General features: G+C 47.2%; 1 protein-coding gene across 1 annotated transcript in view; it reads right to left on the reverse strand.

Annotated features, from left to right (window-relative positions):
* The window catches only part of pdlim4 (PDZ and LIM domain 4), a 51,075-nt gene that overhangs the window by 22,363 nt on the left and 7,170 nt on the right, over positions 1 to 21,542 (reverse strand). The window contains exon 2 of the mRNA XM_068331919.1: positions 19,386 to 19,537. Coding sequence (XP_068188020.1) covers positions 19,386 to 19,537 — 152 coding nt within the window. The remainder of the gene's footprint in view (positions 1 to 19,385; positions 19,538 to 21,542) is intronic.

The raw sequence follows: 21,542 nt of genomic DNA on the forward strand, positions 1-21,542 counted from the left end.
TGACCTTATAAATTCCATGGATGGTCGTTAAAGACAACAACACTGAGGAGTAGCGGTGTACTTCTTTATAAGAGGGACAAGCTGCTTGTGCTCTGTAACATCCACCTGGTGGTAAACGTGGTAAACATGATCCCTATCCCACAGGAACTACAGTGGACTGACCACAGCTGCTAAAGGCTAAGTTATAGAGCTATAAGCTCCTTGTTCCTCCTATTGAGATTGGACACATGAAGTTACTGTGAAGGAGGTGATAGGGAGGCAGAACATTGAATTGGCTGATGATGGTTTGTCTTCAACCATACTCCTGGCCATTGTTGAGTGTGTTTGAATCCCGCCTAACAGTATGGTTTTCTCTGCTTAAGGCAATACACACAACTACAGTGAAGCTACAGACTCAAAATCCAAATGCCTTCAACAGGATCTCTGATGGCTTCAATCACGTCACATCTGACAACAGGCTGACAGATTGCTCTAAGTGAGTAGTTAGCTTCACCAGAAATAACAGCAACATCAACGTCTTTGCCAATGTAATGGACACACACACACACGCACGCACACACACACACACACGATACCGCTATACTTGTCAACCCCTTTATCATTTCAACAGCTTCTTTCATCTCTCTTCCACCTCAGTCTCTCCGTACTTCTCATTTCTACTTTACTCGATCCTGCGTTCTGTCTCCTCCAAAGTTTATTCCAGCCTGAAACGTAAAACCTTTCCTAACCTGGATACCCGATGTTATGCTAACCACATAAGCATGGATTGCAAGGTTCCCAGTTCTTGTTTCTGATCTACAACGCTGGAGTCTGGAATCTGAAGCACTGCCATAACTGTGTTAGTGATCTTGAGTTTAAATATCTGTGCTTTCAATAAGTCAGAAGTGAAGAAGCATCTTGGGTGATAAATTAACACTCATTAAAACTCTTCAAAACTTAAACAGAGATCCAGTTGCTTCAGATTCAGCCGTTAAGGAGTAGAGCATCTATCCATATTCTCATTTTAGCAAAACACAGGTTTGTTTCAACATAGCTCCAATGTGATATCTTTCTTTATTTGTGACAACAGAATCATAAAAACTACAAAAGATTAAGGGCAATATCTATAAAATTACTTTCAGAACTTTGAATGTAAAGTGTAAGGACCATTACACAGAATATAAATGCGTAAATGAAAGAGTTCAAACACTTCAAATTAAAGAACAACAAACAGAAGGGAAATAGGAAACTCTCAGTCCATTTGTTTGGTCATGCATTACCTTCCGTCCCCTTTTTTGGTTCCTGGGCTTCACCTATTTTGGATCAATAGACTGGACCTACATCTTCAATTCCATGCTCTTGGACTTAGTTCACATGGATTTTCATTGTTAATGACTGCCACAGCTGTTGTACTCTAACATCTACTTCACATGTATTGTGCATCTATCTGTCCATCCTAAGGATAGAGATCTGTCATCTGTGGTTAATCCCAAAGGTTTTCTTCACTCTGTCTGAGATTCCAATGGCAGAGGGTGTTGCTCTGTGACGATTGTAAAGCCCTCCAGAAGCAAATAGTGAATCTGAGTTAAGCAAATAAAATTTAAATGATTGATGGTCACCTGCCTTCCTCCATGCAATTAAGTTCCACAAATACTCTTAATGTCACAGCTACAAAGAAATACCTTTGGTAACTGGGATTCTTAGTGGGGGTCTCTGTGTGTGTGGGTCCAGAACTTTGGAGGTTTTGTTTTGATTTGGCCCAGCTGGAGTCCTGCATTCCTTTGGTCCCACACAACCTTGTGTATAATTCTTTATGTGTGAGTCACAGGTACTTGAGTCAAATCATGAAAGAGGAGGCAAAATCCTCCACCAGAATGGCTCCTCTAACTGCCATTTCTCTGTCAGATTCCACCTGAATCTCCTGCTTTGTGTTGTGTTCATATGTATTTCGATCTCCAGACCAAGATCATATTTTTTCTTACTCTGCAGGACATGCATTGCAAATATTGCAAGTACAAATCTACGCTCAAGTCCTCCAATATGAAAAAACAACATTAATGCATATTGAGATCTTAATCCAGAATCTTACCTTCTGTACAAATTGCCTTTTTCAATTTTCTGAATACGACAAAGCTGACAACCACCGTTTATTATGTGACCAACCTTTAACAGCCTCATAGGCTTATGTAAGCTCAATGTGAAAGCCAGGTTCAATCATGGATGACTGAAATGTGGATGACAGTTCGGAGAAAATCTAGTACGTGAACCATGGGACCTAATTTCCACTTAAATTCAACAAGTAAAATGATATTTCTGATTAACCTAACCTGCACTAAAGATGACAAACAAGATATACTCTCAGTATACATATTTATTAGTGCTGTCAGGCGATTAAAGAAATTAATCTAATTAATTACAGGATTTGTAATTAATTAATCTAATTAATCACATTTTAATCTCATACCTGCTAAAGGCCCCCAAATAAAGAATTAGAATTCTAGCACATTACAAAATTGTAGTGTAGAATGCACCAAGAAGAGAAGCTAAGAAATCCACATTTTTACTGGTTAAGTGTGCTTTATAAATTAAATTCAAAAGAAAAAAGGCCAAGCACATCAGCAAACCAATTAGGCCAGGTTTATTTCTCAAAAATGCAATACGGATACAGTTAAATAAAATTTAAAAAATTCAGAAAGAAAATAAGGCTGAGTCTCAAATAGTCTCAAAAGCAGACTCTCAATCAAAATGAATACTAAAGCTGACTCAACACAGCAATTCAAAATGAATAATATAACATGCCTCTAAATAAGGCAACTAAATAGCAAGATGCCAACAGGCTTTTCCTTTAAAAGGGTAAGCTAACGTTCAACTCTGTGTCCTTGACATGTTTTGGATTTAAATGATACACTATGCTGGAGCTGCTTCGGTGATATGAAAATTCTTTTTTACAAAAGGTACAAATAATAATAATAATAATGGATTATATTTATATAGCGCTTTTCTGGACACTCAAAGACGCAATACATCGAATATGAATTTGATGTCTTACCACACCATACATGAATGGATTGTCGACTATTGGGACGCAGCACATTTCGACAAACAAGATGGAATCAAGACTAATTCTGAAAATACTTTTTTTTTGGAGTGAACCGTGTTTGTTTTATTGGGAATTTGTGATGAAGGCTATTGGATGTACCCTTTATTCATTGTTTTTCCTCTTTTCATTTGTAATTTAAAAGTTCTGGAAATAAAACAGCACAGATGTTACATCGGATCTATTAATTCACTCCTTATTCATACTTGGTGATGGTAAGCCGCGTTTGGAGCTACAGCTGCCCTGGGGCAGACTGACGGAGGTGTCTACAGTGCAGACTGGCAGTGTAGAATCACTGTGTTTTTGTTGATAGTCCCGTCTTTGTTCTTTTTAGAAATAAACTTTCCGCCCAAAGGTCCGAGTGGGCTTGCCTCGCTCTCCTGTGTCGCGTCCATCTCTGTTGTCAGTCACTCTGCTTTTGACTAGTGGCGCAGGTAGGAAGTGACGTCACTACAGCCTACGGGTCTCTCAATCGGCCAAATTTAAAATGCTTGCGCATTGACTTGCCACTCGCAATCAATTGCGTTAATTTTTATAGCGAGTTAATTTGCAGCGAAATAACCCATATATATATATATTTATTTTATTTTAGGCAGCACGGTGGCGCAGTGGCTGTCGCCTCACAACACGGCGGGTCCGGGTTGATGTCCCGCTGTGTGGGGAGTTTGCATGCTCTCCCCGTGTCTGTAACGTAATTTTCTACTTACGTAATTTCTTCCGGAACCAATTAACTTCATAAGTAGAGGTACCACTGTATGTCTACCTTCCTCCTCCGCATCATGTCAACCAACTCGCTACCTTTTCTTGTCATAGTCCCAACATTCAATGTCCCTACTCTCAGTCCTATACTCTTGGCGTTCCTCTTCTCTCTCTTCCTATGAGCACAGTTTCCTCCTCACCTTTGACCAACGGTAGTCCAATTTCCACCGGCACCCTGTAGGTCAACAGTACAGATGGCGGTCATTGTTAACGCGGGCCTCGACCAATCCGGTATGGAAGTCATAGGTTTGATTTGTATGTTTGGTTTGGCAAAAGTTTTACGTCGGCTGCCCTTCCTTACACAACTCTGTATTTATTCGGGCTTGGGACCGGCACAATAAGACACTGGCTTGTGCGCTCTTGCGGCTACATTGCGTCTTTCTGACATTTAAAACTCAAAATTATCAACAGTGCAAACTTTATTCAGTTTGAACCTAAAACCACACTTTCTGTACAACAGTAAAACTGACACAAGGCCATCAGCGTCCCCTTTAACAATATATTTTTTTTGTAAAAGAACATGACACAAAGTAACACACAGGCACCATGACTCATGTTCTGCAAATTTAACTTGCCACCCTAGCAGGACTCTTTCCGAGTAGCCAGACTAGCACTGGAAACACACATCCATCCAACTTCATCGTTCTTCAGGCATCTGCAACCATATGTCTTTCTCCAGCAGGCGCTGGCAGAAAGGGGGAAGGAAATGGGTATAAAAAAACCCATAAAGAGAAGACATGTAAAGAAGAAACGGTACATGAGTTGGGTTTAGGGATTTAGGGAAATTGCTGAACCGTAAAAGGGCTTTAAGATTAAAAGAGGCAAAAGGAAGATGATGAAAAGAAGCACAAGGTGGAGAAAGGGAGCACATTTAGTTTATGTGTTCAAAGACTCTGTTTTGATATTCAGACTGTACGTCCACCTGTCCAGAGTCTCTCACATAATAGTGAACTAGGACAGTGTGTAGGTTTGTCTGTAAGATGGGGTGGTGGCTGCATTTCCTCTTTAGATGACATAACTCCATTAGATTCCTGATGTTAGCAACAAACACCAACAAGGGTGTGTCACTTCACAGCACAGAAGTGAGACACTTCTGTCAGGCTCACAGCACTGTCAGGCCTGTGTCAGTGGGAAGGCCTATTGAAAAATTATGGGAAAGACAAGGTCACTTTTTTATTTCCCTATGTTTGTCTGGCCTTCACAATTTTCTTTTTCTTTTTTTCCGCTCACAAATGTAATTGTTCTGTCAGGCTCACAGGGACATAAAATGTAAAACTTTCAGGGGCAGTATATTTTCCTTAGCCGTAGTTAACCAGAACATTGCACTCAAATTGTGACATTTGTATGAGCCTAAAAGATTTTTTTAAATGTATGGAACTAGAAATAAGATTTATGTAATTTAAAAAAATAGATGAGGAAATGTAATTAGAATTTTTTAGCCCATGCTGTTATGTTAGGAATGAAGGAGCAACACTGTGTTTGAGTTAAACAAGACCTTAATCTCAGATGTAGTCCTTTCACTTCTGGTTCAACATGTGGACACATATTTATTCAGCGACCACAAGACAAAGTGGTAAATCTCTTGTTATGACACTAACTGCTTGGAATATTTTACAGCTTTATGTCCAGATTTTTTACAGCTTTATGTTTTTTTGTCTGTCTACATGGGTTTCTTGCCTCTACAGTCAATAATAATCTTGATTTATTCCTGCAGCCAATGACTGAAGAGTGTTTTCAAGGAAACTCTAAATTTTATATTTCACATTAGCTAATAATCCTCTTTTACAAATAAACTTGACATCTAAATTATCCAGATAATTCACACCATATACACTTGGACTTAGGTCACCAGCTAGAGAAGACAGTACCATATGTCTGCTTCAAAACTCACAGCAGGTCAGTATTATGTTTTACTATTATCCTGAATAACTGTATGGAAACTGTGGCCTCTTTGATCCTTCCAATGTGAGTCAGTACACATTTTTGGACTACCAAGTCATAGTGACTGGTATCATTTGTCAACCCAGCATCTTGTGCAGCAATCTTTTTTTTAAAAAAAGCCAAGCTTATGGTGGACATCCAAGACACAAATGCGGTGCCAGTCGTAAACAGGTAAGTTTCTGGACACCCAGGGTATGAGACAGCATTGACTGGCAGTAGCAATACATCAAAACCTGAATATTAAAGGTATCTGCTCTCAGGTGTCGGAACACAAAATTAACTTGTATGCGGATGACATTTTACTTCATCTAGAAAATCCAAATACATCAGTGAAGGAAGTATGTACACTAATTACAACTTTCTCTGGTCTTTCAGATTATTCCATTAACTGGTCAAAGTCAATCACACTTCCAACAACAGAGAACTCGTGGAATCCTGCAGTCCACAACTCACTTTATTCTTTTCCCATTAGATATCTGGGTTTAAATATTTCTAATAAACTCTCTGATTTAGTTAGATTCACCCCACTTTTAGAAAAAAATCTCTGGCGATTTAAGACGTCCCTTACTTGAGTGGTCACCTTATCGTGGTGGAGGGGTTTGTGTGTCGTAATGATCCTAGGAGCTAAGTTGTCTGGGGCTTTCTGCCCCTGGTAGGGTCACCCATGGCAAACAGGTCCTAGGTGAGGGACCAGACAAAGTACTGCTCAAAGACCCCACATGATGATTAAAAACATTGGAACACGTTTTCCCTTGCCCGGATGCGGGTCACCGGGGCCCCCCTCTGGAGCCAGGCCTGGAGGTGGGGCTCGAAGGCGAGCGCCTGGTGGCCGGGCCTGCACCCATGGGGCCCGGTCGGGCGCAGCCCGAAAGGACATCGTGGGTCCCTCTTCCCATGGGCTCACCGCCTGTCGGGTGCATTGTGAGCTGGGCGGTGGCCAAAGGCAGGGACCTTGGCGATCTGATCCCCGGCTACAGAAGCTGGCTCTTGGAACGTGAAATGTCACCTCCCTGGCAGGGAAGAAGCCTGAGCTGGTGTGTGAGGTCGAGAAGTTCCGACCAGATATAGTCGGGCTCACCTCCACACACGGCTTGGGCTCTGGTACCAGTCCTCTCCAGAGGGGTTGGACTCTCTTTCACTCTGGAGTTGCCCATGGTGAGAGACGCCGAGCAGGTATACTTATAGCCTCCCCGGCTTGGCGCCTGTACATTGGGGTTCACCCCGGTGGACGAGAGGGTAGCCTCCCTCCGCCTCCGGGTGGGGGGCCGGGTCCTGACTGTTGTTTGTGCGTATGCACCAAACAGCAATTCAGAGTACCCACCCTTTTTGGAGTCCTTGGAGGGGGTGCTGGAGAGCGCTCCCACTGGGGACTCCATTGTTCTGCTGGGGGACTTCAATGCTCACATGGGCAATGACAGTGAGACCTGGAAGGGTGTGATTGGGAGGAACGGCCCCCCGATCAGAAGCCGAGTGGTGTTCAGTTATTGGACTTCTGTGCTTGTCACGGACTGTCCATAACTAACACCATGTTCAGACATAAGGGTGTCCATATGTGCACTTGGCACCAGGACACCCTAGGCCGCAGTTCGATGATCGACTTTGTGGTCGTGTCATCGGACTTGCGGCCGCATGTCTTGGACACTTGGGTGAAGAGAGGGGCGGAGCTGTCAACCGATCACCAACTGGTGGTGTGTTGGCTCCGATGGTGGGGGAAGATGCCGGTCCGACATGGCAAACCCAAACGTATTGTGAGGGTCTGCTGGGAATGCATGGCGGAATCCCCTGTCAGAGGGAGTTTCAACTCCCACCTCCGGCAGAACTTCACTCACGTTCCGGGGGAGGCGGGGGACATTGAGTCTGAGTGGACCATGTTCCGCGCCTCCATTGTCGAGGCGGCCGACCGCAGCTGCGGCCGTAAGGTGGTCAGTGCCTGTCGTGGCAGCAACCCCAGAACCCGTTGGTGGACATCAGCGGTAAGGGATGCTGTCAAGCTGAAGAAGGAGTGCTATCAGAGCTTTTTGGCCTGTGGGACTCCTGAAGCAGCTGATAGGTACCGGCTGGCCAAGCGGAATGCAGCTTTGGTGGTTGCTGAGGCAAAAACCCGGGCATGGGAGGAGTTCGGTGAGGCCTTGGAGGACGACTTCAAGACAGCTTCGAAGAAACTCGGGTCCACCATCAGGCGTCTCAGGAGGGGGAAGCAGTGCAGCATCCACACTGTATATAGTGGGGATGGGGCACTGCTGACCTCAACTTGGGACGTTGTGACTCGGTGGGGAGAATACTTTGAAGACCTCCTCAATCCCTCAGACATGCCTTCCCATGAGGAAGCAGAGTCTGGGTTCTCTGAGGCGGGCTCTCCTATCTCTGGGTTTGAGGTCACCGAGGTAGTTAAAAAGCTCCTCGGTGGCATGGCCCTGGGGGTGGATGAAATCCGCCCAGAGTTCCTAAAGGCTCTGGATGTTGTGGGGCTGTCCTGGTTGACACGCCTCTGCAACATCGCGTGGACATCGGGGACAGGATTGGCAGACTGGGGTGGTGGTCCCCCTTTTTAAGAAGGGGGACAGGAGGGTGTGCTCCAACTACAGGGGCATCACACTCCTCAGCCTCCCTGGCAAGGTCTATTCAAGGGTTCTGGAGAGGAGGGTCCGTCAGGAAGTCGAATCTCGGATTCAGGAGGAGCAGTGTGGTTTTCGTCCTGGCCGTGGAACAGTGGACCAGCTCTACACCCTCCGCAGGGTCCTTGAGGGGGCATGGGAGTTCGCCCAACCAGTCTACATGTGTTTTGTGGACTTCGAGAAGGCATTCGACCGTGTTCCTCGGGGGTTTCTGTTGGGGGTGCTTCGGGAGTATGGGGTACCGGACCCCTTGATAAGGGCTGTTCGGTCCCTGTACGACCAATGTCAGAGTTTGGTCCGCATTGCCGGCAGTAAGTCGGATTCGTTTCCAGTGAGGGTTGGACTCCGCCAAGGCTGCCCTTTGTCACCAATTCTGTTCATAACTTTTATGGACAGAATTTCTAGGCGCAGCCAAGGCGTTGAGGGTGTCCAGTTTGGTGGCCTCAGTATTGCGTCTCTGCTTTTTGCAGATGACGTGGTGCTGTTGGCTTCATCAAGCCGTGATCTCAAACTCTCACTGGAGCGGTTCGCAGCCGAGTGTGAGGCGGTTGGGATGAGACTCAGCACCTCCAAATCTGAGACCATGGTCCTCAGTCGGAAAAGGGTGGAGTGCCCTCTCCAGGTTGGGGATGAGATCCTGCCCCAGGTGGAGGACTTAAAGTATCTTGGGGTCTCGTTCACGAGTGAGGGTACAATGGAACGGGAGATCGACAGGCGGATCGGTGCAGCGTCTGCAGTGATGCGGACTCTGTATCGGTCCGTCGTGGTGAAGGAGCTGAGCCGAAAGGCAAAGCTCTCAATTTACCGGTCGATCTACGTTCCTGCCCTCACCTATGGTCACGAGCTATGGGTCGTGACCGAAAGAACGAGATCCCGGATACAAGCGGCCGAAATGAGTTTCCTCCGCAGGGTGTCCGGGCTCTCCCTTAGAGATAGGGTGAGAAGTTCGGTCATCCAGGAGGGACTCAAGAGTCGAGCCGCTGCGCCTCCGCATCGAGAGGAGCCAGATGAGGTGGCTCGGGCATCTGGTCAGGATGCCTCCTGGACGCCTCCCTGGTGAAGTGTTCCGGGCATGTCCTACCGGGAGGAGGCCCCGGGGACGACCCAGGACACGCTGGAGAGACTATGTCTCCCGGCTGGCCTGGGAACGCCTTGGGATTCTCCCGGAGGAGCTGGACGAAGTGGCTAGGGAGAGGGAAGTCTGGGCTTCCCTGCTTAAGCTGCTGCCCCCGCGACCCTACCTTGGATAAGCGGAAGAGAATGGATGGATGGATGGATGGATTTAAGACGTTGGAATAACCTCCCCATCTCCCTTCTGGGTAGAATAGCTACTGTTAAAATGAAAATATTACCTCAAATCAACTACCTTTTTACGATGATCCCATTTAAACCGACATCAAAGTGGTTCCAATCATTAGATTCTGCCATTGGTAAATTTTATTCAAAAAACAAAACAGCTAAAATTAGCCTGACAACGCTCCAAAAAAAGAAATCTGAAGGTGGTCTGGAGGTGCCCAACTTTATGCATTACTACTTAGCGAACCAACTACAGTATCTGATCAAGTGGATCCATCCACATGAGGACTATAACTCCTGGCTGGAGCTAGAACAGAGAGACTGTAATCACATCAATCTCTCTGATCTTCCTTTTATAACCACAACCCTTAAACAACATCCTTGCTTTAAGAATCCTTTGATTGCCTCCACCTTGTCTGTTTGGTGGAAAACCCTTGATATTACAGGAACTCAGTAACACCCTGGTATACCCTCTCCCCAATTTGGCATAACCCAGACTTTATTAACAATAAAACACCTCTTTATTTTAGCACTTGGGCAAAGAAAGGGATCACCCACCTCCATCACTTTCTTCAAGATAATAGACTAATGACATATACAAAACTATTCGAAACATTTGAAATAAGAAATGGAAATTTTCTCCATTATATCTGCAAATAAAAAAGACAATCATAAAAAGTATTCCGAAGCTTCAACCATCCTCATCGCCACCTGATTTACAGCTACCTGAATTCACGAAATACATTACAAAGTTGTTCCCACAACTTAAAAAAAATCTCTCAATATATAATTCACTCTCAAAAACTGGCTCGATACATCTACCAACCGCAAAATGGGAAATAGATTTAAACATATCATTAGACTATGACTCTTGGACCGAGATTTGCGGAAATACATTTAAGATAACAAAGAACTCTAACTTACAACTAATTCAATTTAAAGTACTTCATAGAGCACATATAACACAACACAGATTATTTAAAATGGGTTTCTGTCAATCAGATATATGCACCCAATGCACACAAAACACAATCGACACTTACTTTCATGCCCTTTGACTATGTTCACCCGTCTATCAATTTTGGGTATCAGTTACTCAGATTTTATCCTCTATGATAGACTGCAGGATTCCACAATCTCCAAACATCTGCCTTATTGGTGATCTAACAGAAACGGCCTTACCTCACACTCAGTTACAGCCCACACTTGTAGCTCTTGCCATTGCCAAGAAAACCATTTTGGTCAATTGGAAAGATAAAAGAACCCTAAACATCATCCACTGGTTGAATCTCCTCCTTGATCACATTTCGCTTGAGAAAAAATATCTGCTGCTCGAAAAAAACAATTGGCATTTTTTACAGAAAAATGGTCTCCATTTATTAGATCTTGAAATAGAAATCTATAGCTTTCTTTTGTCTGTCAGCGTATGCCTCCATTCTCACACATCTGATATGTTTCTGAACATGCTGTCTGAGGTCATGATCTGATGAATAACATGTCTCTTTGCCACCTTATAGTGCAATGATGGATCTGGGACCCCATGGATGTGTGCATGCACTAGGGGACCCCTCTCCATCTTACGCCTGGGTTTGCTCTCTGGATCTCCGGGGCCTGCCTGGCCCTGGCACCTCGCCCTGGCGGCTGTTGTATCTGTTGTCTCGCCTTTTGGGCTCTGGGGGTGCCGAATTCCTGGGGTCACTGGGGATTTGGGGGTGGCTGTGCCTGTCTCCTCTGGGGCGCTCTGGGTTGGCCTATGGGATGTGGGGTGGGTGGCCCATCCTGTTGCTCCCTTCTCCCATCTCTGCTCCGCTTCCTCCTTGTCTCTCCTTTCCTTTCTGCCCGCCCCTTCTCGTCCCTCTCCTGCCTCATGGGTTCTTGGGGTTGGCTGGGGGGCTGGGTGTTCCCTCTTGGGGTGGTGGGCGGGGTTGGGGTGGGGTTGGGCGGAGGGATGACACACCCTATCACGCACTATCCGGGTGCGGCGGGGATTCCGGGTGGGCCGTGGGTTCAGTGTCCGTGTCGCTGTTTACGGTGGGGGGTCTACTGGGGGCTGCTGGGGCTGTCATGCTGCTGGCTGGTGTGGCTGGCTGGAGGTCGGGCCAGCCATCTTCTGTCTGCTGATGGGGCTGTTTCGTTGGGACTACGCTTGACCTTTGGTCTGGTTGGTGGACCGGTGGTGGCGCTGGAAAACGCCTCAGTGCGTCGGGGATGAGCTGACTACTGGCTGTTGGCCAGCGGTGTCCGGCTGGCGGTGGTTGGTGGGCATGTGTTGCGATGCCGAGATGCCCGGCCTGGTGTGGGTGGCTGGCTCTATCGGTTTCCTGTTGGACCTGGGCTATGGGCGGGGCTCGGCGTAGGGGTGCCTGTGGGCGGGTTGGCTGCGCTGGGCCTCTGATAGGGCCAGGCATGGGCTGCCTGGGATGGCCAGCGGTGTGCGGGGGCTGGCGACTTCTGGTTGGCTTTCCTCTGTGGGTGGCAGCGCGGGGGGGTTTGCGGCCCGCTGGGGATCTCTGCCGTATATGGAGGGTTGATGTGGCCCCTATCTCTGGTCTGCCCGTGCTTGCGGGAGGCATGACGGGCATGTGGGGTTGCAAGACCCTACACTCGGACTGGGGGGGCTATGTAGGGGGGTGGGTCATATGTCGCTAAGTCACTGCAGCTGACCCCTGGGGTTGTGGGGGGCATTCCTGTCTCCTGGGGTTAGGGGGGTGGGCGGGATGTGGGCGGGACGGATGAGGATGGGGGGTTGGGGGGTGTGGTGGTGGGGGGCCTCCTTGACCCGTGCCCCTTGGGCCTGTCCCGTGCGCCCTGGAGGTGGAGGCCGGTCTCCTCTGGGTCCCTGGGACTACGTGGTTCTCGGTGCCCCCGGTGGCTCTTTGGGTGATGGCTTCTGGGTGCTCCTGGCTGCTGGGGTTGGGAATGCTCGGCTAGCGTGGCCCTGTTGAGTTCTGGTAGCCTATCTGGGTGTTGGTTCCATCACACATGCATGTTGGGTCAGGGCTTACCAGCTCCTGTCGAGTTCAATTATTGAGAACCATTGAGTCCCGTCAGCATGTGATGGGTCTCACTTCAGTCATCACAATCTTATGCCCTCTATCTTCCTCCTCCACTGGTTTCCTCTGGTGGCCTATTCTATACTATCAGGACCTCCACTAATCTGATGTTTTGTAACGTTGGTGTTGAGATATCAGTTCTAAGATAGGATAAAACAGCCTAAACCGTTTTCACTCCAACAGCACTGCCTGTCTATCCACTACTTTTGTTTGTGTTTTCTCTCCCCGTCTCCTTTTGCTTTTCCCCTTAACTCACAGGGATGCAGCACTTCCCTCTCTGGCTTACAATAGGAAATTCTAATAACTGACAATTTAGTTCCCAGAGAGGACTGGTGACAGTCACATGCACGCATTAAAATTTGTAAAAGATTTTACTGCAAGACTAAAATAAGCATTGATCTCATAAAAGGTTGACCCCCTTTTATGGGGTTAAACTATGAGAATACATGCAGACAAGACAAAAAAAAAAGACAGCATTGACTGACTGAATGTGGGAAACATGGAATACCCATTCATCTAATTTTCCTGCATATAAATGAGGTTGTTTTGCTTTCCTGTCTCTTGACAAAACTCTAGATCTTCACATCCATGCAATTCAAGAGTCGTAAAATTAATTCTCCCCTTCCCCTTCCCCAGGGGAGGATTTCACATCTGTGCTCTTAAGTCAAAGGTGAATGCCTTGTCACGACCCAGCTCGGGGTCTGCCCCCAGCCTCATGCTGGGTTTCCCGCGGCACAGATCCCACGACTGCATCCAATCATTCCAGACACAACTGCAACCGTTTGACCCCTTATCACTGACTATAAAGACCCGGCTTGAACACATACCCAGCGTCACATCCTCTGTGTTGATGCCGTGTTTGTCGCCAGTTCATCCTGACTCCTGCCTTGACCCCGGATTGCATTTGGAACCCTAACCTGCCTGCCTGGACCCGTATCAGAACTCTGCTTTGTCCCCAACCACAAACTCTGCCTCTCGGACTTGTACCTCCTGGCTGCCTGCCTGTTTCCCCGTAAGTCCTGTCTGTATCCTCCTGTATTTACACGCCGCCAGCCCCACTCTGTTTCCCTGGACTTGTGCACCGGTTTTTCCCGTACTTCCCTCTTGTGCCTTTACTGTAAATAAAGACTTTAGTTCAACCGCACCTGGTCTCCGCTCCTGTCTCGGTCCTGACAGTAGGATCTGACCAAAAATGGAGCCAGCGTCTGAACTCTCCGCAAAGGACCGCCTTCTGCGCGCCGAGGGCCGCCTGGACCAAGTCTCCGCTGAGATCTCTGCTCTGCTCCAGCATGTCCAATGCCAGAACAACCAGATCCAGGCGCTGCTGCAGCGGGAGCCTCCGGCACAGCCCGCGCCCAGCGCCTCCGCTGCCTTGGGGCTTTACCCCGGCGCCATGGCCCTGCCCCCCGGGGATTTCCCTGCTGCGTCACCGGAGCCGCGTTTCGGCAACCCTGAAAGGTTTGACAGAGATTCTGCTCGACTCCGCCCCTTTCTGACAAATTGCAGACTTTAATTCGCCCTTCAACTCCGGACTTTTGCCTCTGAACCAGTGCGGGTGGCCTACATCATCACCCACCTCACGGACCATGCTCAGCTCTGGGCGACAGCTGAGTACGAGTGTCAGTCTCCCGCCTGTTCCTCCTTCCACCTGCTCTCGGCGGAGATGATCAAGGTGTTTGATCTCGGGTCTTCAACGGCGGAGGCATCCAGAGAACTCATGTCTTTTCGGCAGGGGCGGAGCACGGTGGCAGGTCATGCCATACACTTCAGGACTTTAGCAGCGCGCAGTTCGTGGAATAATGAGGCGTTGGTGGACGCTTTTTACCACAGTCTGGCGGATTATATTAAAGACGAGCTGGTCTCCCACGTACCCCAGACCACTCTCGACGGAGCCATTTCCTTGGCGACACGGATCGATCAGCGGGTCCAGAGTCGTCGACGGGAGAGAGGACGCCAGGCCCCTACGCTTCCCAGCCCTCGCCGATTCAGCGCGCCCAGCTCTGCCACACCCGAACCTGCCGAGAGACCTGATAAACCCATGGAGGTGGGCCAGTCCTCACTCAGCACTGCGGATTGTCAACGCCGGTTCACCGCCAACCTGTGTCTGTACTGCGGGGAGGAGGGGCATCGAGTAGCGACATGTCCACTAAAAGCCAGAGCTCTCCGGCAGTAGGAGGGGTCCGGATGAGCTCAGTTACAGCTCGACCCTCCCAGACACCTAACCCCCGCAAGCCCCTCGTCCAGGTCCGTATTCACCTCCCTGATAAGCTCCACAGCCTCTCCGCCCTGGTGGACTCCGGGGCCGAGGAGAACATTATGGACTCTGAGCTGGCCCACCAGTGGAACCTGAAATGCCAGCCTCTACCCTCTCCTGATCCTGCCCGGGCACTGGACGGCCACACCCAGGGCACCGTCACCCATGTCACCGCACCGGTCCAGATGTCCATTCTTGGAAATCACCAGGAGGCCATACAGTTTCATCTGCTCCGGTCGCTTGGCCTGGCTATTATTCTCAGGTACCCCTGGCTCCGCCGGCACAATCCTCATATAGACTGGGTAACGGGCTCCATTCTGGAATGGAGTTAAGACTGCCACCAGACCTCTTTAAAGGCAGCAATACCAGACTCCTGCGGACCTCCAGCTGGACCACCCGCCGACATCTCCAAGGTCCCTGGCACGTCCCTGGCATGACCGCTTGTTCGTGCCAGAGGACCTGAGGACTCCAGTCATCCAGTGGGGTCATGAATCCCGTCTGGCCTGACACCCTGGTTCCACTCGTACAGCCTCTCTGGTCAGCCAAAGGTTCTGGTGGCCCAGCCTGAAGAGGGATGTCCTGGACTATGTACGAGCCTGCCCTATCTGCACCCGGACTAAATCCGTGTGTCGCCCCCCAGCAGGACTTTTACAACCCCTGCCGGTGCCGGTCCCATATTGCCCTCGACTTTGTTAAGGGACTCTGACAGCATGACCACCATCCCCAAGGTGGTTAACCAGTTCAGCAAGATGGCACATATTATATTCCCCTGCCCAAAAATTGCCATCGGCAAAAGAGACTGCCCAACTGGTCCTCCTGCATGTCTTCCGACTACATGTACTTCCTAAGGATGTAGTGTCAGACCGTGGGCCGCAATTCGTCTCCTCCTTCTGGAAACAGTTTTGTCAGCAGCTGGGAGCCACAGTTAGCCTCACCTCCGGTTTCCATCCCCAGTCCAATAGCCAGTCTGAGAGGGCTAACCAGGAGCTGGAGAAGGCGCTCCAGTGCATGGCGTAGCTGAACCAACGCTCCTGGCATGACCAACTCCTGTGGGTGGAGTACGCCCACAACTCTCTCACCTGCCACCGGACTCTCCCCATTCCAGTGTGTGTATGGGTACCAACCACCGATGTTCTCCAGCCAGGAGGGAGAGGTCACCTGTCCGTCAGCGTTCGCCTATGCCCGACGATGTCGCCGCACCTGGGTTCGCACCCTCTCCGCCCTGCTGAGGTCATCGGCCAGCTACGCTATGCCGGAGAACCCCCGCATATGCCTACTGAGAGGGCCAGAAGGTCTGGCTCTCCACCAGGGACCTTCCGCTCCAGGTGGAGTCCCTCAAGTTGGCTCCACGGTTCATCGGTCCATTCCCCATCCAGCGGGTCATCTCGCCGACTGCCGTCCAACTCCAGCTCTCTCCGACCATGAGAGTGCACCCGACCTTCCATGTCTCCAAGGTTAGGCCAGTACACACCGGTTCCTGCAGCCCCCCCCCCCCTCGTCTGCTTGAGGACGGGCCTGTCTACTCCGTCCCCTTCCGTAGGAACGGGTCTACAGTACCTCGTGGACTGGGAGGGTTATGGTCCTGAGGAGAGGACATGGGTTCCTGCAAGGTGGATCCTGGACAGGACTCTCGTCACAGATTTCCACCGCCTGCATCCTGACCAGCCTGCTATTCGCCGTGGCCGCCCGAGGGGGGCTGGCCGCGACTCACCGGCCCCTGCCGTTCCTACCTCCGTGGGTCCTAGGGATTCTCGGCAGGACTACGACGGTGGCCTGGATTCGGACCGGTCGGAGGAATATTAGACTGTTCTGGTTGCTTCCCCCCCACCCACCTGGCACTATGGATTCTGTTTTTCGGACTTCAGGAGACGTCCCTTGGGGGGGGGGGGGGTTCTGTCACGACCCAGCTTGGGGTCTGCCCCCAGCCTCGCGCTGGGTTTCCCATGGCGCAGATCCCACACTTGAACCAACCATTACAGACACACCTGCCACCGTTTGACCCCTAATCACTGACTATGAAGACCCGGCTTGAACATGGACCCAGCGTCAGATCCTCTGTGTTGATGCCGTGTTTGTCGCCAGTTCATCCTGACTCCTGCCTTGACCCCGGATTGTATTTGGCACCCGACCTGCCAGCATGGACCCGTATCAGGACTTGTGCACCGGTTTTTCCCATGCTTCCCTCGTGTGCCTTTGCTTTAAATAAAGACTTTAGTTCAGCCGCACCTGGTCTCCGCTCCTGTCTCGGTTCTGACATACCTATACCCCAAACCTGCCCTACCCTCCCGCTGTCCAGCAGCAGGGCAGCCCAGACTGAAATTATTCAACTGATGTGGAAAGGTCAAATCCTAGCCACTAGCTTTGCTCTGCCATTGCTGAGTTGCTTTGCTCAGAGACATATCAGGTAGAGATATCAATCCAATGCACTTTGAGACCACTTATTACATTGTTTTGACTATGAGCATTTCTCAGACCCACTGAAATTATGGTCAGGATCCAAGCGTTTCCAAAACTATCAAGCATGTCTGCCTAGACTTTTGTGTGTGTGTGTGTGTGTATGTATAAACTCCGATGAAGTGATAAAGCTAAAGATTTAATGCATTGCAAAGCATAGGTTTATGGAATCCATTATATGTCTAAGCCCATATCTATCACTCTAGAGAGCTCCTGGTTTTCATCACACTAAATTACATCTCACATTCTCTAATGTGTTTGACAACTTAAGGGAAACTTAAGCTGAATTTAAATCCATTGTGGTCGAAGTGGTGAAGTATAGAACTTTCTTTTTTCATGCTCCTGCAGCTGCACAGGGGCTTCCCTGGTCACTGAGCAGAATACTTCTTTATGTGTCCTTGACTAGATTTACTTTTCCTTTGTGAGCGCATCACTTCGCACTCAGCAACTCAGATTGATGTTTAATGTATGGTTTCTGCTGCAGGCTGAGAGGAAAAGAGTTGTTTCACACTTGAGCGCATACAATATAACAAAACTAAAGAACAGAGAGAGAGGAAAAGGAAAAAAAATGTTTTTCTGACTTTAGAGATTAGTTTAGAACCTTGTCTGACAGGACTGATTACTATTAGTGGGAGTGATTCTTACTTTAAATGCATCCGCAAGTCCTGTTAATCCTGTTAACTATCAGCAGAAACAGACAAGACAGCAATGAAACAGATTGTGCTTTTCAGTTACAGACAAGGCTGAAACAGCAGTTTCAGAGTTCTTCATTTGAGAGGCCAGAATTCAACGAAGTTCCAGAATTTTTGTGCAGTTTCAAACAAAAACTCTCCAAATGTGGGAAGAAACTGATATTTTCAATCTTTCCTTGGTTTTCTTGTGTGTCTGCATCTCTATGTTCTCTCTTTCTTTGTGAGCATCTGTCTCTCTGCTCCTCTGCCTGTTCCATCTATCTGCTCCATCCATATGTCCACTTATCTGTGCCTCTGACTGTCTGTCAGCTTTCCACCATTACATAATGAAATTGTTATCATCAAATAAACCCCTCATAATTCTGATACTGTTTTCATACCAAGATCAGAAAATTCCCCTTTAAAATCATGGAGGGAAGTCTTTATTATTCCTAATTGGAGTCAAATACAACAAGAATTTTCTTCACCTAAACAGAACGTGTCATAGCTTTCCAAGCTGTAATTGAATATGAAATGATCAAATAATTTACCAATCCAGGGTGTGGTTTTTGGAGATTTATATGTACAGTATATATCCAAAATACCTGTTCAACATGAATTGTGATATATTTATTTCACATCAGACGACTCTTGTATACAGTGACAGGGCAATGCCATGTGCACTTAAAAACTACTTAAAAGTTAAAGTTTACGAGTAACTGTACTAGTCACTCGTAAAATAAAAAGCCGAAATCACTTCTGAAAACAGATCCAGAGTTCTCAAACATTCAAAAAAGAAGAGCAGAAACCTCCTTTTACTATTAAATTGCGCGGTAAGAGAGTGAAAACTTGGCTGTCCACTCTGAGGGTCATGGAGGGAGTGACGACCTTGAACCTTTCACTGTGACATCATTGTCTAAATCTTCTCAATATTCTTTTTATTTCTGAACTTGTATTCCTGCACTGCAACTGATGTCTCATGTCACATCCTTTGAAACACTTTCTCAGATTACTTCACGCTCACTCTGGAGCCAACAAAGGCTATGTGCAACTTCTTATTTTTATGCAGTAGTTGTCTACAATAACAAAATCATTGGAGCACCACTTTCTTAACATGCAAAAAGATTTGAGTCATATTTCAAAGAAACCAACAATGATCTATGCCTCTGGAATCACACCTAACACGCAACAGGAAACCACTCGTATTTCCCAGCATAGTTTAGGAGTTTCATCAAACAACCAAAATCTGATATTTACAGTACATACCTCCTGATGTAAAGAGTGAGGTGCTGAGTGCAGAGTTTGATCCTGTTCTGAGCCTCCATGTGTGTCATGAGCTCTGTGCTTTCCCCATTGATAGCCAGGATGGTGTCCCCCGGACAAAGGTCACCTTGAGCGGCCTTGCTGCCTGGTGTTACCTGAAGACACGCACGCACGCATGCATGCAGAGAGAGAGAGAGAGAGAGAGAGAGAGAGAGAGAAAAGACAGCGCCATTATAAGTGGTGTCAAACAGTAAGTGAGGAAGAAAGAAAAGTTAAAAAGAAGGTGAAATTCCCCGAGGGAACACGTCACTGGAGGTTTACATTTTCAAAAGTCATCAGAAATAACCCTAGGAATTGAAAGAGCTCTCAGGGTTATGGAAGAGGAGAAATATTCAGAAATAAAAAGGATCATTTTACAAGCCAGGCCTTTATAAATTACGTTTAATTGTCTCATCACCCAAAAACACTAAATGAGGACGAGCTATCCCTAAAAACCATATGCCAGATTTTACATCCAGGAGTGTGCCAAATCGAACCTTAATTGTTAACAACAAACTTGCTTTAATGTTTTTGCAAACTTTTTCTCTGTGGCTTTTCCTGGTTTATCATTGTTCAGAAATCGCCTTAATTTTGAAGATGATCTTCTAGCTAATCTTCTAATTCCTCTCTGTGATCCCTAATTCTGAAAAAACAAAAAAACAAAAACAACACTGGTCTACGGACATTTATGTGGAGGAAGGGAGTGTGTCTGTTCATTTCACCTTCACAGACACACTAACATCTGATAACAATTTTCCATTCTTAAACCAAAAAATTACGGTTCAGGTGTCTTCAGGCCTGCCTCTGACTGACTCTAAAGGCTTTGTCGCCATAAAAAAGAAAAATCTAATTTTTCAGCATCATATCAGGACTCAAAGAAGAACAATGTCATATGACATTGTGAATAACTGCAATCAAAGTGAAGAATTGCAACTCTGTCTTCTTTTTGTCCTCTATGTTCTCTCACACCATCGTATACTGTACATGAGTATTAGTCCAAGTTTAAATATTCCTATTGTTATATCAAGAGATTTTTGGCAACTAAATGCAATTTGGTCACAATATTTATAACCGGATTTGGTTCGAAAATATGTGTACTCCCTGATGATTCTCCTTATCTAATTGAACATGATCGAACATGATGAAAGCGCCTGGAAACAATGTTTAGTCTCAGAAATCAGGATCCAGATCCTTGGGTAATTTTGACATTGTGAACAGCTTCATGTGGGACGTATTTTCTATCTACATGAATATATCTACCAGCAGTCTCACATTTATGAAGCTAGGTAGGGTAGTTAAGGATACAGCTCTGTGAGGGGAAACACCAACAAGGAATGCAGTCAAAAGTCTCTCTTCCATGCTTAAATGTATTCGAATGACGATGTAATGGAAAGAAAAACAGTCCTCCATTAAACCAAAAACACCCAGGTCTGTGCGATACCCAGCAGAACCAGGTCAGGGTTTTCTAGAAGAAGACAAATGTTGAGTTTTTCATTATCATTTTTTGGCCCTGTCTCATTTCTTTATCTATAGCACCTCAAAAACTCCAACACAAATGTCTAGACAATTAAATACCTCTGCAAGCAAGGAGCATAATACATATTTTTGAAATGAAGGTTAACTGTTTCTTTAAATAACACTGATCAATTAATAGGATGTGGATATGCGACTCTTTTCTGCAAACCAAACAACCACTACAGGACTAATGGATTGCTTCATACATATGAGTCCGGTTTACATATTGCAGCTGCCTGCAGTGATAAGCATCTGGCTGAAAGCACAAAGAATTGAAACATGCCTAAAGCTGTGAAAATTGATTTTATTATCTCCCCACCTATATATTTGAATAAACTCACTTGAAAACCTCAGACTGTCACGCTTTAACTGCACCCACTACCTGTCAATAGAGCACCCAACCAATCAAGGGCCCAACCAATCACGGCGCCCAACCAATCATGGCGCATCTGCCAGAAAGAATCAGGCTTTTTGTTGAGGTTACGCCTTTCATCCACATGACAAAGCAGATATTCAGAATGAAAAGGCTGGCTAAAGCGAACTTCTTTGTAAACGCCGGGTCTGCGTTGTCGTGTCGACGCTGTAAACGAATCTTTTTCTATCAGG

Source organism: Antennarius striatus, chromosome 13 (assembly GCF_040054535.1).
Source record: "Antennarius striatus isolate MH-2024 chromosome 13, ASM4005453v1, whole genome shotgun sequence".
NCBI lineage: Eukaryota > Metazoa > Chordata > Actinopteri > Lophiiformes > Antennariidae > Antennarius > Antennarius striatus.